The sequence below is a fragment of the Chinchilla lanigera genome, unplaced genomic scaffold, assembly GCF_000276665.1.
Source record: "Chinchilla lanigera isolate Chin_1 unplaced genomic scaffold, ChiLan1.0 scaffold00068, whole genome shotgun sequence".
NCBI classification, from domain to species: Eukaryota; Metazoa; Chordata; class Mammalia; order Rodentia; family Chinchillidae; genus Chinchilla; species Chinchilla lanigera.
The window spans coordinates 8,437,394-8,454,203 of NW_004955469.1; the positions used below are offsets into that span (position 1 = coordinate 8,437,394).

The 16,810-nt window shown below is 43.0% G+C and overlaps 1 protein-coding gene across 2 annotated transcripts in view; it reads left to right on the forward strand.

Annotated features, from left to right (window-relative positions):
* The window catches only part of Drc1 (dynein regulatory complex subunit 1), a 63,028-nt gene that overhangs the window by 20,460 nt on the left and 25,758 nt on the right, over positions 1-16,810 (forward strand). For both annotated transcript variants that reach the window (XM_005400426.2, XM_005400429.2), the window contains exons 2-7: positions 1,950-2,037; positions 5,379-5,491; positions 7,479-7,662; positions 9,494-9,631; positions 10,450-10,536; positions 11,132-11,254. In XM_005400426.2, the coding sequence (XP_005400483.1) occupies positions 1,950-2,037; positions 5,379-5,491; positions 7,479-7,662; positions 9,494-9,631; positions 10,450-10,536; positions 11,132-11,254 (733 nt within the window). The remainder of the gene's footprint in view (positions 1-1,949; positions 2,038-5,378; positions 5,492-7,478; positions 7,663-9,493; positions 9,632-10,449; positions 10,537-11,131; positions 11,255-16,810) is intronic.

Below are 16,810 nucleotides of genomic sequence, written 5' to 3' on the forward strand. Positions count from 1 at the left end.
CCTGGAACAATGGGATAAGTATGCTGGGAGGGGATTTTTGAGGGGGATTAATGGAATGTATCTTTACTGTAATAAATTTTTTAAATGCCATATTTTTTCCTTTCTTTCCTTCTTTCTTATGATTATTACTTTTTAAAATTTTATTTGAAAGAGAGTAGTAAATGGGAAACAAATAGAACAGTAGCAGCATACCAGTATCACAAACATAAACAAATCAAAGCTAGAATATTCAAAGTGATACGAATCAACAGTGGCTGTTGCATTATATATCCTTCCTTTCTTGAGACAAGTTCTCCCTGTGTAGTTCAGGCTGACCTTGAACTCACTGTACAGACCTTGAACTCACTATGTAGACCAGGCTAACCTTGAACTCACAGTGATCCTCCTCCTTCGGTCTCCCAAATGCTGGGATTACAGGCATGTGCTACCATGCCTGGCTAAAATGCAATATATATATTTAGTCACATCTGATATTGAGACATATATTGCATTTTTTTTTGCTTCAAAACCCAGCTAGTGCGTATTTTAAACTCAAAGCGCATTTGATTTGGACCAGCATTTTCTTAAATGCCTAGTGGTCACTTGTAGCTGATGGTCATCAGCATGGTCAGCATAGTACTTGATGGTCAAAAATGATGAGTAAAAGGTAGCAATGGGATTTACATTAAAACTAGAAAATAGTTTGTAACAAATATGGACTGTAGATTCTTTTTCTTTCTGCAGCTTGGTCTTTGCCCCAAGTAGGGGCTTGGAAGGGTTTATTTAGATAAAGTTGGTAATTAATTAATTAGGGGTCAAAGTAGAAAGTCAAAGAGGAGTGCATTTGGGTGAGGATGAGGACATAGCCTGGTGATGTCTGAAGGCCCAAGTAGAACAGAACGATTAGTGTTTTTACTAAGAAAACCATGACAGGTTCAATAACATCTGAGAAGCAAATGAAATGACAAGGGAAAAGGGGGTTTCGGTTGGATGGGGAGTGGGGGATGGTAGTAACTGTGTGTCCCCAAAATGGTGTAATGCTATGTGAGCTGTACTAGACTTTGAACAAAGGGGGTGGTGCTGGAAGTCTGTGTTAGAAAAGGTCACACAAGAATGAGATAAAGGGATCCGCTTGTTTACAGTGAATGCTGGAGTCGTGGACGGTGGTTTCATTCTTCCCACAGCGGTACAAGGAACCCGGATGAGCGCTGTGTGCCAGAGCAGAGCAATGCCTCTCCGATGGAGTGGCAGGGTTGTTCCCTTGCCACCCCCTAAGAAGTCCATAATCGAGAACCTTATCTTTCCCTGGGCTCCTTAGTCTCATTTTCTGGTTAATGCACGCACACATGCACGATTTGTAAAATTCAGGCAATAACAAAGTGTAGAAAATACATTTCCTCAGTAACTTAATTCTTTTTCCTCAAATAATAACTGTTATCTGTTTGTCACAGATCTTTTGAAAAATGTCCTATATTTATATGTACCTATTTTAAAAAGAAAACTTATACACTATTCTACATGTTGTTTTACAGCTGGCTTGAGTGTCTCTGGCTGTGTATGAGCTGACTATTCTCAAACGTCCATTTCCCATTTGTATTTCTTCTGTAAACTGCACGCTCAAATCTTCTATTAATTTATATTTGATACTAGGGGGCCGATATTATTTGAAGGAGTCATTTTTTTCTTTCTTTTTCTTTTTTGTGTACTAGGGACTGAATCCAGGGTCTATTTTACAGACAGTAAAATTTTGTCAAATTTCTTTTACTAGTATGTGCCTTGACTTTCGAGTGTAACATTTTTAAATTTTAGAAAGGAAAACTCTTCAATATCCACCCTCCCCACACCCCAGCTTTTGTTATTTCTCTATATGGTGATGAAGTTCCGTGGAACATTTCCATGCAATATTTCCACGCAGTATTTACGTATTAGAAATGACTTCGGGTTCTGTTTTTTTTTTTTTTCTGTCGCAGGGAAGCGCTCGGAGAATATTTAGATGGAAAGAAGGAAAGCGAAGAAGATCACAGCAAGAGCTACAAACAGAAAGAGGAGAGCAGACTGGTAGGAACTCAGCGGCGGAGGGTCCCGGCGGTGGGGAGAGCAGAGACTGGTGTGACAGAACCGGTCAGGTGTAGACAGGAAGGAGTGGCGGTTGTTCCTGCCTCTACCTGCAGGCGAGCTGGACGCAGCAGTTCCCAGCTTGGAGCTCTGCAGGAGCGAGCTTGCAGATCATAAGCTTCTGTGCTGTCCCTTCTCTGCTTGTGCGCTCTTATTAGTCACTCACATTCACAGGACAAAGTCGAGTCCCTGCCTGCTCGTCCAGCCTTTGCCAGTGTGTTGCCAGTTTAACTCTGCAGGCTCATTTCCCACCCTGGTTTGATTCCGTGCAATCGGAGGGGCGCGTCCACTCTCCACCCCGGGAGAGGGGTTCCTCCTCCCTGTTCTGAGCCTTTGATCTGCACCACTCAGCGCCCTCCTTTTCTGCTCCCCTGCTCCACCCTTCTGTTCTCCCTCAGGCTGCATTCCCATCCTCTAGGACTGTTTCCGTTCCCAGCTCCTTGTGGATTCTTGCTCAGTCCAGTGTAGGGACAGATTAGAGGGGCACAGGCAGGGAATAAAGGGCAAGACCCGCGCTACTGAAAGTTGTAAAATTACGTGCTTATTGTGCACTGTGTGCTTGAGGAAACTTCTCCTTAGGGTGAAACTATTACGTGCATTTACTCTGCATTTGAGGAACCCCTAACCCACTGATCCTTCCCTCACTCCAGAAACAAAGGCGAAGACCTAGATTACACCAACCAGTGAAAGTTATTTTTAGAAACCAGTTTACCCCTATAAGTCAGAATACACCCCACACCCCAGACCCATCAGGCCACCTAGGTCTCCCTCCTTGTAGCCCACTCTGCTGTTAATAGAGCTTTTTCTTGCATATGCTGCACCATAAATAAACTTTCACGAGGTGTCACTTCAGTCGTGACTTCCTCATATTCCCAGGGGCCCTTGACTTTGAGCCAGTCTCACCTTCCTCATTTTCAGAGGAGTGAGGGTGAGGGACTGGGAGAAAGGCAGAGGGTCTTTCCAGGGGACCTCACAGAGACCGCTGCCTGACGCAACACCAGCCTGAACTCCTTTAGTCCACATATGCAGTACTTCTCTGTAACAGTCATTCATCTTAGCTCGTTGTCAGCCTTGTGTGACTTCCCAAATGTGTGCGCATGCAGCAGGTCCTGAGTTTGATTCCCCGTACTACAAGAAAAGTTTGAGAGGAGAAACAACAGTTCAAAACAGCAAACCAGAACTGGAAAAATGATGTACATGTATTCCATTGTTAAATGAAATATAGAGACAGTAATCCTGTGTGACTGGATACACAGAAACATGCCTGCCCATGGGCCTAGTCAGGGAGGTTATGTGCAAAAAGTGGAGGTGAAAGTTGAGCTGAGGTTTAGCTAAATAGGTGGGATTTTAAAAGAGTGTTGTGCAGGAGAAATTGAGGTAATTTCTGGCAAAAATAAGTGTGTTCACTGGAAGAAAAAATATTCAGGTTACTGAAATATTATAAAGCGCAGGGATATACTGTGTCCAGGAAAAGCTGTTTTACTGCAGTGGAAAGAATATTGGGTTAATGTTCATTCTTGTTCCACATCTGTTGCCTACTGTAGAGGGAATATCTCATGTCACCTCTTTGTACTTCACTTTCTTCTTTTAAAAGCCACTGACCTCTGAGTATTTGTGTGTAGGCTAAAGCATTCTTAGAACCTTGAAAATACCAATATACTGCCCATTGCGAGTCTCTTTTCATCCTCTTTAGTGTGGAACTAAAGGGACAGTCTTATCATTAGAGCTTTTCAACATTCCTTTTGCTTAGGACTTAGGTAGTGAGGAGTGTTGACATCACAGAGAAAAGTATACAAAACACGCTGCCCTCCTCAAGACCAAGGTATTGATGACCAGTTAGTCCCACCCTCAGACCTGTATTTGGCCTTATACTTTTTCAATCATTTTTTAATAGTCTAAAATATCCTCCAGAAATTGCATGTTGGTTGGGGAGCTTTTGGAAAGATTGGATCACTGGGGGCTCACTTGGAAGGCTGTATTCTTGTTGCTGAGTCCTCCTCTCTCTCTGCTTCCTGGCTGCCATGGGAGGCACAGTGGTCCTTCACCCAGACCCTCCCACTATGCCCTTTCTACCTGGGAGTTAGCCGACTATTGACTGAATCCTCTAAGACTGTGAGTCCAAAGAAACCCTTTCTTCCTTTAAATTGTGGGTGTTGGGTATTTTGTTCCAGCCATGGGAAAGTGACTACAACAAAAACCATAAAAACTATACATATGCCATTCTTTTTTGTCCTGTTTAATCTTTGTATATGAGGATTTTCTTCTAGAATCTTTATTATCCTACCACTTATATTTTGATTTGCAATCTACCTAGAAGTGATTTTCTGTGTGTGATATATGGTAGGGCTCAAAGCTCATTGTTCTCTATATACATTTTTTATTTGTCCCAGCATCATTTATTGGAAAAATCACCCTTTTCCACCGCATAGCATGCACTTTTGTTGTAATCAAGAGATCCTTAAACATTTTTTCCCCAAAATTCTCTATTCTGTTACATTGGTCTATCTGTCTTTATGCCAATTTCACACTGGCTTAATTACTGTAGCTCTACAACAGACCTCGATATCTGGTAGGGTAAGTTCTCCTGCCATGTTCTTCCTGACTGTCTTGGCAATTCTTGGCCCTTTGCATTCCTATGTAAATTTTAGAATCAGCTTGTCAATTTCTACCCAAAAAAAATCTGCTAGAATTTTAATCAAGATTGAACTGAATTTATAACCCATAAGTGTAAAGCACCCTCCCACTTATATAGGTATTCTTTAATTTCACTCAGTAATTTTTAACAGTTCTTATTGAGGTTGTGTGAATTTTCTATCCCTGTGAAAAAATACCCAGGAATAAACAACCTTGGCTCATAGTTTCAATCCATAGTCAGCTGGCCGCGTTGCTTCTGGGCTCATGGTGAAGGTGGGGAGAGAGACTGAGAGAGATAACTGGGGAAGATAGACCTTTCCAGTGACTTCTTCTCTCCAACAAGGCCCCGTCTCCTGAAGTGTCCACCACCTCCCAATAACGCCACCCACCGTGAGCCCATCAGTGGTTAACCCACTGCTGTGATCGAAGTCCTCATTCCCCTATCGCTTCCCCAAAGCTCCACCTCTGAACATTTCAACACTGAGGACTAAACCTTCAGCACACAAGCCTTTGGGGGACATTCCAGATTGCAAACCACAGCAAGGCTGCAATCATACACACTTGCAGATAAACGTGTATTTGGTTTTCTAACTTTCTGAATTTGTTACAATGTGTTTTAACTTTATAAATTCTCATATTTTTCTTTTCAGAAATTGGCTAAACTGTTGCTCTATGGCACTGAATTGGTGACAAATATCCGGGTGGCAATAGATGTCAGGGAGATCCACAGGAGAGTGGAAGAGGAGGAGATAAAGCGCCAGAGGTAAAGGGCCCACCTCTTTGCAGCCTGTGGGTGTGACAGGACTCCCTCATAGGCCACTGAATTCGTTTGCATTGTTGGAAAGTGACTGTGTGCAGCTTAGTCTGGAATATCCCTCCTGCCCCTTATAAATCTTCCCTCCCTCCTTTCTCCTTCCCTCTCTGCTTCCTTGCTGGCTCCTCCCTCCCTCTAGCACTGTCATATTGCCAATATGTGCCAAGTGGGGTGGTTACAAAACTCTCACCTCACTTGGCCTCTGCTTGTAGTCAACATGGGAGCCTGGAACCATAACTGGTTCTAAAATACAGGTATGTGTAAGCAGTTACAGCAACATACACGAGGAGGTCTCTGGGACTCTCTGCAGAGATTAGAGAAAACTTCCCAGGCAAGGCAACATTTGAGTTGGGCTGTAGGGAATAAGTAGGAGTTTGAGGTGTTGAGGAGTGGGCGTTTTAGGCAGAAGAGCATGAATGGAGGCAGGAGACCACACAGTATCCTTGGAGATGCGTGATAGTTAAGGATGCTTGGGGGTGGGTGGAAGAATACAGATGAGGCTGAGAAGGTCAGCGGAGCAGGCCTGAGTCGAACTGACCAGAAAGACAGACTGTAGATGTCTGAGTGTTATGTACAAATGCAGCAGCATATTAAAACATGTTAAAGACTCCATGTCTAGGATAGAGAGACAAAGGAACCCACATCAAATCCTCAGCCTGTCCTCGGTAGGCATGCTGCCTTCCACACGTATCTTCCCAAGTCTCATATGCCTAGCAGGGAGGTGTCAGCTACTTAGAATAATCATCTTTGAACTGGATGTGGTGGTGTACCCTTGTACTCCCAGCTACTATACTCAGGAGGCTGGGGCAGGAGGATTGCAAGTTTAAGGACAGTGTGAGCAACTTAATGAGACTATCTCAAAATAAAAATAAAAATAAAAATAGAAAAGGATTAGGGCTGCAACTCAGTGGCAGGGCACCTGTCTAGCGTGTGCACAGGTTCCAGAGTTCAGTCCCCAGTACCACAAAAAATAATGGTTTACGTACAGAAGTGGACTCATAGCAGATACAGAGGTCCTCATTTAATCTACGTTGGAATCTTCTTCAACTCACTTCTTAAACATAGTTCAAGTAGAAATGGTTAACCATTTGACCATTTTAGCTGAGCATGCTCCTACAACGTTGTTAATTGTTCAGCATGAGTCATTTCCCCTTTAGCAACTTAACCAGTTCTACTAGCAGGGTAGAGTTGGTGACTTTATTTTTGAAACTTCCCCTGCCTAAATGGGCCATGTCAGGAGCTAAGCTGGCCAATTACCTGCAGGGTCAGCTTGTGACACATCCTGAGTATCCTGCCAAGGAGGGAGGCTTCATCCCATAGCCACTGAGGACAAACGGAAGCTCCAAAGAGGCAGAGTTCCAGATAAATGTTCTTCCAAAGGATGACCTGGCAGCTCTTTAGCTATTCCTGAGACAAACCTTCTATCGAATTAGAATGCACAGAGTGTGGCCTGGCTTAGAAGGAGGGGTGAAGGGCAGGAAGGGGAAAGAGTGGAGAGGCTCACAGGATGTTTCGGTTGGGACTTTGTCCTTGGGGGGTTTTGCGCTCCTGTATGGAGACAACTGAACGGAATTATAGGGTGTTGAATACAGAGAGAGTTGCTGGCATGGTTTGGCCACTGTCCGCAGAGGGCTCCCGTGGTAGCCCTAATGCCTCTCCTCACATCTCATCCTAAGCCTTTCAAGGCTTAGCATGACTTTCAGGGCCTTTCACAGTTTCTCTGGAATTTCTGGAAAGGTGATCCTTATTTTCCCTTGCTCATGGTGGGATTTCTCTACTTGTACCTGCAGTTGTGCTAGTCATTTATTGGGAGGCAGAGGGAGAACCCAGCATCTGGGGTCTGATTGTGGTACCGCAGTGCCCTGGAGGCTGAGGAGAACCCGCCCATACTCTTGCAAGGCAGCCTGTGGAGACACTGGCATGTTTGTGTTTACAGAATCGAGAAGCTGGAGAATGAAGTTAAGACCAGCCAGGACAAATTCGATGAAATCACTTCCAAGTGGAAGGAGGGCAGACAGAAGAAGATTCCCCAGGAGCTGTGGGACATGCTCAACGCTCAGCAGCTGCACTGTGCTGGCCTGATAGAGGACAAGAACAAGCTCATCAGCGAGCTGCAGCAGGCAAGAGGCGGGGTGCTGTATTCCGGCGGAGCGAGTCTGGCTAGAGTATTGAACTGGGTTGCTGGTCTGCTTTTCCTGAATGGAGACATGTGAAGGCTGTGCTTGCTTAGTGAGAGTGCTGCATGATTCAGATGATCAATTTTTTTTCTTTAATTATTTTTTTAATGGTAAAAACCATGCACTATTAAATGGATTACCTTCACTATTTTTAAATGTCTGATAGTGCTAGTGTATTTGTACTGTTGCACAATAGATTTCCAGAACATTTTAATCCTGCAGCACTAAAGCACTGTTAGATATTAATTCCCTCTGCCTGTCCCTGCAACACTTGTTAATGAGCTTTTGGTTTTCTTTTTTTAGCTATTTTAGATAGTTGTTTCAAATGAGTGGATTCATATGGTATTTGTTCTTTTGTGACGGGCTTATTTTGCTTAGCATAATACCCTTAGGGTTTATCCATGTCATAGCAGTCAAAAGAACTTTTTCCTTTTTAAAGGCTGCATAATATGCATATATATGCACCTGTATATGTTTTACCATTTTCTTTATCTTATTTTTCTGTAGACATCTAAATTGCTTTCACCTCTTGGCTATTGTGTGTAATATTGCTATGAACATGTGTGTATACTTAGCTCTTTGAGATTCTGCTTTGAATTCCTTTGGCTATATACCTTAAAGTGAAATTGCTGGATATTATAGTAGTTCTATTTTAAATTTTTAAGGGAATCTCCGTACTCTTTTCCATAATCATTGCAGTTTATATTCCCACCAATAGTAGGTAAGGGTTCTCACTTCTCTATATCCTTGTCAATAACACTTATAATATTTTGTGTGTGTGTGCATGCATGCATGTGTGTGTGTGTGTGTGTGTGTGTGTATGTGTGTGGTGCTGGGCATCAGTTGCATGGCCTCATGTATGCGAATCAAATACTGTATGATTGAGTTACACCCCTGGCCCTTTCTAAAATTTTACTTTGAGACAGGGTTTCACAAAGTGGCCCAGGGTTGGCCTTGAACTTTTGATTCTCCTGCCTCAGCCTCCGAAGTAACTGGAATTATAGGCAGGCACCACCATGCCCAGCAATAAATTTTTAACTGGTAGAAAAAACACTGTAGTAATTTCAAATCATTGGTTATCTAATAGAAAGATACTTTTGTAGCAAATGCTGTTTGGGATTTTATGTTCTTGCTTAAGGAATTGAATTTAGTCTGCAATAGATATGATCTGGTGCTGGATTTGTACCCTAACTGCTTAGCTGGAACCCTCTAGGCTTTCCTAGGGGCTTGCAGTGAGATTTGTACTGAGTGATAACTGCTGGGTCTGATTTTGTGTTGTGTGCTCATTTCGTGTTACCCTGACCTGGCGTTATGCCAGTCCCCACCCTGTGGTCTTCTCCACCCTTCAAAGACTCTTCTGGAGCCATTGTTTGCTCGCACAATTTCATTCTTAGTGTTTACCATTTCTGATGGAGGGTCCCAGGGGCCATATGCTTGGTACCTGTTGTTCTTGTCACAAGCTATTCTTTTTTTAAAAATTTTATTGTTACATGTTTGCAATACATCTTGATTACGTTCATCGGAGGGAGCTGGTACATGTACATGATGCATCTTAATTCTTTATGTTCCCCTCCCTTCTACTGCTCTTCCTCCATCTCTTGGTCCCCCTCTCATTTGCAAAAGATCGATCTCCCTGTTTTCTATTATGTATCTTTTATTTTGCTCTTTAATTTATTTATACTTTGGGTTCCTCTTATGAGAGAAACCATGCACTGTTTAAGCTTGTGTGTCTGATTTATTTTACTTAATGTTATGATCTCGTATTATTCTCAAGGAGTTAAAAGTCAAGGATGACCAGTATGTGAAGGACTTGAAGAAACAGTCAGAGGACATCTCCCTGCTTCTAGAGAGGATGGAGGAGCAAGTGAAGAGCATGATGAAGGCCTTCCGCCAGGAGCTCTTCAACATAGAGGCAAGGGGTGTGAAAAGACCGCTTTCTGCATCTGGATGCCCCTGGGAGAGCTGGGGAGAGCTGGGCCCATCGAAGCAGGGACCTACCTGTCTTTGTCTTCTGATTTCTGTCTCTGCTCTAGGACGTTGTTAATTCATTTGCTCCTTCATCCACTCATTGAGGTAATCATCAAGTGCCTACTATACGCCAGGCACTGTTCCAGGGGCTCAGGGTGCAGCTGTGAACAAAACAAAGTCCCCAAAGGAGCCTGTAATCTCGTAGGAGATAGCTGGAAATAAGCAAATACATTAGTAGCTATATAATTTGGTAGGTGGTAAGAAACATTTTGAGAGAAAAATAAGGCAGGAATGGGGAGTGAAATGGAGAGGTTAGTACTTCATAACTGTAGGCATACCTGAGCCGTGTTCTGTTTATTTATGGCACTTGGGATGGGGGATGGAGGGTGGGGGGTGGGGGAAGGCAGTGCCAGACAAGATTCAGGAACCCGTACCTTGAACTTGAACCAATGCTCTGGTTGGGAGTCAAGGTTGAGCTGCGTGCAGGTTTGCCCCAGGACTGCCTTGGTCTTCCTCCAGCTCCCTGCCTCTGTTGATACATTTCACCTCTAAATTCATGCAAGGTATAAACTTCATGATGCTCAATTTCATGCAATTCCTGTAGCCCCTTGGCTGCATGAAATTTGGCCAGTCTGAAGGTGGATGTGACTTAGTCTTTATAGCTGGTGATGTGGCACTACGTGATTATCTGAAATTTCTTTAATACTGATGAGATCTGCTCACCAGAAGTGGACACAGGGCCTTCTCCCCTCCTGGTCATAGAAAGCCTTTGAGGTGGAACGACAGGAGCTGCTGACCAGCAATAAGAAGAAATGGGAGTGGGCGCTGCAGGCTCACAGCACCAAGGAGGTAAAGGGGTGGCAGTGGAGTTGGGGGTGACTCCCACTGTGACTGGATGGCCAGCCTTTCATATCCCGGCCAGGGCTGCTGGGTGGGCATCCATTACTGGGCTTCATGGTTAATCCATGTGGCCTGGCAGGTGGGGGTGTCCCTGTGGGGGATGAGCACCAACCACCTTTGCAGCTTGCTGTAGTTTCCATGGCCCTGCCACTGTCTCCTTGGGTATTTACCCTGGCCATGGATATTCATGGCCCAAGATGGTGTTTTAAAGGGTATGGGATTCTCACTGTATTTCAGAGAGGTAAGGAATAAAGAAGGATCTTGACCAAGACTCTGAGGGATTTTTTTGGAAATACAAATGATTGCGAGGTCTGTGTCAGCTTCCTGATGGAACATTCCTCATGGAGTGTCTGGATTGAGGGCTGCATGAGCAGTGCAGGCCGTGACCCAAGAGATCAGAGGCTTGGGGCCGCTGAAAGCCACCAGACTTCCCCAGCCATGGAACTTGCAAACCTTGCCCTGTGCCATGCCTTTCAGGCCACTGGAAGGATTGAGTTGGGGTGGGGAGGGCCCCTAACTTTTCCCTGTTTTCCCTGCAATGCAGCTGGAGTACCTTGTCAACCGCATCAAGAGAGTGGAGGACTATGAGCAGCAGCTGAACAAGCAAAGGATCTGGGACTCTGAAGAGTACCTCATCATCAAGATCAAGCTGGAGCAGGATGTGCAGGTGCATGGCTGTCCTCACACAGTGGTCTGGGTGGCGGGCGGATAGTGAGCGCCCGTGAGCCACTCCCAGTAGAGTTCCTGAGGTGGCCCATTCACCAGATATTTATTAATGTCTGCTTTCTTTTACATGGTCATATCCAAAGGAACTCATGGCCAAAATACATGTGAAGGAGCACTTTTTTCCTTCCTTTCTTTTTTTGGTACTGGAAAACGGATTGAACTCACAGCCTTCGCACTGAGCTACATCCCAGCCTTTTTTATTTTTTTATTTTGAGACGGGTCTTGCTAAGTCAACTAAATGGCCCAGGCTAGGCTCAGACTTGTGATCCTCTTACCTCAGCCTCTCAGAGTGCTGAGATTACAGGTGTGAGCCACCACATCAAGCTTGTTTTTGAGACAGAGTCTCACTATATAGTCCCGGCTGGCCTTAAACTTCCTCCTGTGCCACCATGCCTAGCTTGCTTCCTTCCTTCCGTCCTTCATTCTTTCTTCATTCTCATTCTTCTCTCCTCTCTTCCCCTCCGTCTCTCCTCCCCTTCTTTCCTTCCCTTCCCTCCCTCCCTCCCTCCTTTCCTTCCTTCTTTCCTTCCTTCCTTCCTTTTCTCTCTTAGGTGCTGGGGACAGAACCCAGGGCCTCTGACATAACAGGAAAACCCTGTACCACTGAGCTACACCCCCAGCTCTGAAGAATATTTTCTATAGAAAACTAGTGGAGGAGATCTTCATGATCATATGAACATTTGTGGAGAGAATCAGGATTTCAAGAGTGGCAAATGTCAACTGACCCAGGGGCAAGTTAGCTGTGTCACAGTGCTACAGCCAAGTCCACTGCTGCTGAGACCAGTGACTGTCTGCTGGGTATTTCCCACATTCAGGACATTTAATGTACAGTGTCTCTAACTGTTGTGATAACACAAAAGGATACATCACCAACAGGGTTTTATATATGGGGAAACTGATGCTTAGAGACAGGGCTTTATATTGAGCACTTGGTAAACCTGGATTCAAACCCACTTCTGTCCTGCCCCTTATACCACAGAGCTCCCAACTAGTGGTTTGTAAGAGCAGCAAGGCAGATTCTGACTCACCATCAGAAAGAACCTTTTAACAGAACTATCCAATGTGGAAAAGGGAGTCTGCAGACAAAGCATCCTTTATCTCATTAGGTATTCGCAGGCTGAATGACCCATCTGTCTTCATTACCTAAGGATTCTTGCTGAAGGAGATTAGACTGGTTTCAAAAGTGCTTTCCAAGCCTGGGATCCTGTGATTCAACACCAGTTTTTAAAAATGCATCTCTAGTTACGTGTAGCTGTGATGCGATCGTGTTATTCGAGCACAGTCCAGTGACTTCAGTCTCTGTGTTGACTGAGTGTTAAATTAAAGCTTTCCCACATACCTCTGCTAGAAGTTCAGTGCTCCCTCTGCCTGTAGCTTTGAATCAGGAAGTTCTATTTTTAAAGGCCCATTAGACTACAAATGTATTTACCAGTCTTGAGAATGTGCCTGGGCCCTTGCCATATTAACATCGTGGAGTGAGAGCCCTTGACAGAGAACATGCTATCTTAGAGGGTAGCGTTATTCTGCAGGCTGTATGGGATGTAGTTTTACTGAAAATGGCTATTGTTAAACTCTGAGTTTGTCTTGGTTTTATGATAAATTATGTGACAAAATTACCTAGTGTTGGTTTCAAACAGGGGGATACATGGGGCCTTATGCTCTTAATTAATTATGCTCTTACTTGAATGAAGCCAAAAATTCTGGGATGAGGGGAAAAGATGAAGGAGGAGGGAAGGTGAGACTAGAGAGACAGGCACAAGAGGCTGTTGCTGGGGACGCAGCTCTCCTGCTGGCCCTTCCTGGGGGACTGAAGGCGGAGGGTGCAGGAGGAGATGCTCACCCTGAGAAAGGGGCACAGCTTATCTGCATCACAGTTCTTCCCTACATCAGGTGGGAGCTGGGAGGGCACACACTTTCCTTTTACTGGAACGCAGGCATCCATCAGCGATGACCCATATGGCCACACCTGGACTGTTCTGGTGAATTACACCTTACCATAGAACCAGTAGGTATTCTCTTGCTAGACAATCCAGTCAGGAGGCATGGATTTTTGTTAAGAAGATATATCTTTTAGCTCCATGCCACAAACTTGCTCTTTCTGGCTAATTCATAGCACTCTATCACTCCTAAAATATGCAACTGAAATTCTTACAGACCAGTCACAAACAGAAGCCCATTACATACATAGATTTGGTTGGGTGAGTAAAGTATGAGAAAAAAATGTCTATTTTTAAGTACTTACTGCTAGTAAAGGTCATGTTGTTAAAGAATGGAGCAAAAAGGCACTTGTAAACATTTTGCACTAAAGGCAGATTTTGCTAACTGCGCCCCGCCCCCTCCAGCCCAAAATAAAACTACTAGAAACACTTATTTTAGTTCTTGATACAGGAAGAATGATGGTTTTATTTTTAGGCCTTCTATGCTCATTTAAAATGTAACATGGCCCAGTTCACTTTTAGGAACTTTAATACAGAATTAACCGCAGACTTACTGAGCAAATTTTGGTAATTCACATTAGGCAAAGCTCAGCGATTAAACAAAATAGATTCTGTCCTCAAAGACCTTATTATCCATGGAATGAGAAAGCCAACAGGGCAAATCATACAATAGGGCAGGGAAAAAAAGCTGCAGAAACTGGCAAAAGGGGAAAGCGAAGGTGTGGCTGTAAGTGAAGTCGCTAGTCTTTTGGTTCTGGAGTGGATGCTGGGGTCAAGAGGGTTCTTTGGAATCAGCCATAAAAGCAGAAGGGAAGGCACTGATCAATGGCAGCTTTGCTGAGCTACCTGGTGGGCAAGTGATGGCACCCACAAGAGGCTGCAGGGAAGCACCACTGCTCAGGCAAGAGAGGGGACCTGAGGATGACACATGCATCACCTTCACATTGAAGTGCTTTGGTGGAAGATTGTCTTGTAAGCTCCATAAATTATTTACAAAAATCAAGCATCATGTTTGCCCACTGATCTTGGGAACATAAAGTACAGCTTTGCAAACTCTCTTTGGATGATTGAATAAGCACAGTTATTTAACAAGATAATTAAAAAATTCAAAACATAAAACTATGTTCAATATAGGACAATCAAGGATGACCATATGTTGAGATTAAAACCTGAGATAACTATCAACAGAATCCCTAGTATTGTGAGTTTGGGCAGGCCCCCAATATCCTAAAATGAGTGCATGGTGAAGACTTAAATAAAAGAGAAAAGTAATATGAAGTTTGGCGTCCAGGAAGGTCAGAACTCTCTCAGACCTAAGACAAAGACTTTTCTGGACAGCCACTATTTGTTGAATTTCAAACAAATTCGGGGGGTGTGAAGGAAAATGAAAGAAAGGAATAGCTGAGGTAAAGGCAGGAAACTGAACAGGACCTTGAGAAGTTAGAACAAAGACTTTTCCAGCAGTAAATTTTGCCAATTAAAGAGACCTGTTTGATCTATAAGGTTGGTAGTTTGTTGCTCTGGAATAGGGAGTGAGAGCTCATGTCCTTCGCTGGCTCAGTTGTGGTGTTACCTTGTCTTCAGAGAACTGTGGTCAGCAGTTTAACCCTTACAAAGCCCAGTCCCCAACACCTACTCCTGAAAGTCTTGTGAAAACAGACGATGAACAGTGTAAGTCATGTCATGTTGTACTGTAAAACACAGACTATTATTAGTATTGTAAATTGGTTGGTCACATGCCAATAACACCTAGGTGTGGAGCCAGGAGGAAGTTGATTTGCCTTTGGGACCTGGTGGCCGGGGTGAGTGCCTGGTGCTTGTTGCATTACTAATACTTCCAGGCATCAGTCCTCCAGGAATGTCCAGCAAAGAACAGCAGCAAATGTTTCCCACAGGAGGAAATAAATGGGCAAACATGGGCAAGTAAAGAAGTGGAAATTAAAAGCACCACAAATTTAAGTTTTTTTCAGTTTGAAAAGAAAAAGACAGGACAACTTTCTTTGTTCAAAGCCTTTTTTAAAAAATTAATTTTTTAGCACATTTTAGATATATATAATGATCACATTCATGATAGGGAATTGGTACCTGTATGTAATACATCTTGACTGTTGTTTTTTCCCCAGTACTCTCCCCTCCCTTCAACTCCTCTTCCTCTCTTTATTTATAAAAGTTTTGTTTCAACCTTTTCCTTCTATTCTTTTTTTTTCTTCCCTCCCTTCTTTTTCCCTTCCTTTTCCATTATTCCCCTTCCCATTTGCACATTTTCTTACTATTTCCCAGTGTCTGTATACATTTTGGATCTTCTTTACCCTTTTGGTATCTCACACCAGAAAAACAATGCAATATTTACACAGGTGTGTCTGACTTATTTCATTTAAGAGTATGGTCTCAAGGTGCATCCATTTAACTGGAAATGTCTCAAGGTTATCCTTATTTATGACAGACTAGTACTCCACTGTATAAAACAATCACATCTTTATTCATTCATTCATTAATGAGTATTTGGGCTCTTTCCAGGATTTAGTTATTACAAACTATAAACATGGTTGTGCATATATCACCATGGTATGATGCTTTTATTTCTTTTGGGAAGATACCAAGAAAAGGAATAGTGGGGTCCTATAGATAGAACCTCTAGATTTAATTTTTTTGAGGAATCTCCATACTGATTTTTACAGCGGTTACTCCAGTCTACAGTCTCACCAACAATGGAGAAGAGTTCCTTTTTCTCCACATCCCCACCAGCATTTGTGACTGATTGATTTCATGATAATAGCCATTCTTTCTGGAGTGAGATGGAATCTCAGTGTTGTTTTAATTTGTATCTCTTGAATGACTGGTGACATTAAACATTTTTTAATATATTCATTTGCCGTTTGTACTTCTTCATCTGAGAAGTGTCTATTTATTTCAGATTCCAATTTTTGGATTGGGTGTCTAAATTTGGGGGTTCTGATTGTTTTCAGTTCTTTATATAGTCTAGATATTAGTCCTTTGTCTAAGGAACAGCTGGAAAAAAATTTTCTTGGTAGGTTGTCTCTTCATTCTGTTGGTGATTTCTTTTACCGTGCAAAAAGCTTTTTAATGAGATCCCAGTTGTTGATTCTTTGTACTATTTTCTGTATGATCAGGGTTTTGTTCATAAAATCTTTGCCTACACTTATGTTTTCAAGAATTCTACCTATTTTATCTTCCAATAGATTTAGTGTCTTTGTTTTAATATTTAGATTTTTGATCCATTTTGATTTTAGGTTAGTGCATGGTGAGAGATATGGGCTGAGTTTTAATCTTCAGCCTGTGAAAATCCAGTTCTGTCAGTGCCATTTATTAAAGAGGCTATGTTTCTTCCAGTAAAGGTTTTTCCATTGATCCCCAGGTCTGTTTTATCACAATAGTTTTGTAGTATAATTTCAAGTCAGGGATTTTGATGCCCCCTGCCTTGCCTGTTGCCCAGAATTGCTTTTGCTATTGTAGCTCTCTTCTGGTTCCAAATGAATTTTAGGATTTTTTTCTCTAGTTCTTTGAAGTATGTTATTAGTATTTTGATTGGGATTGCATAA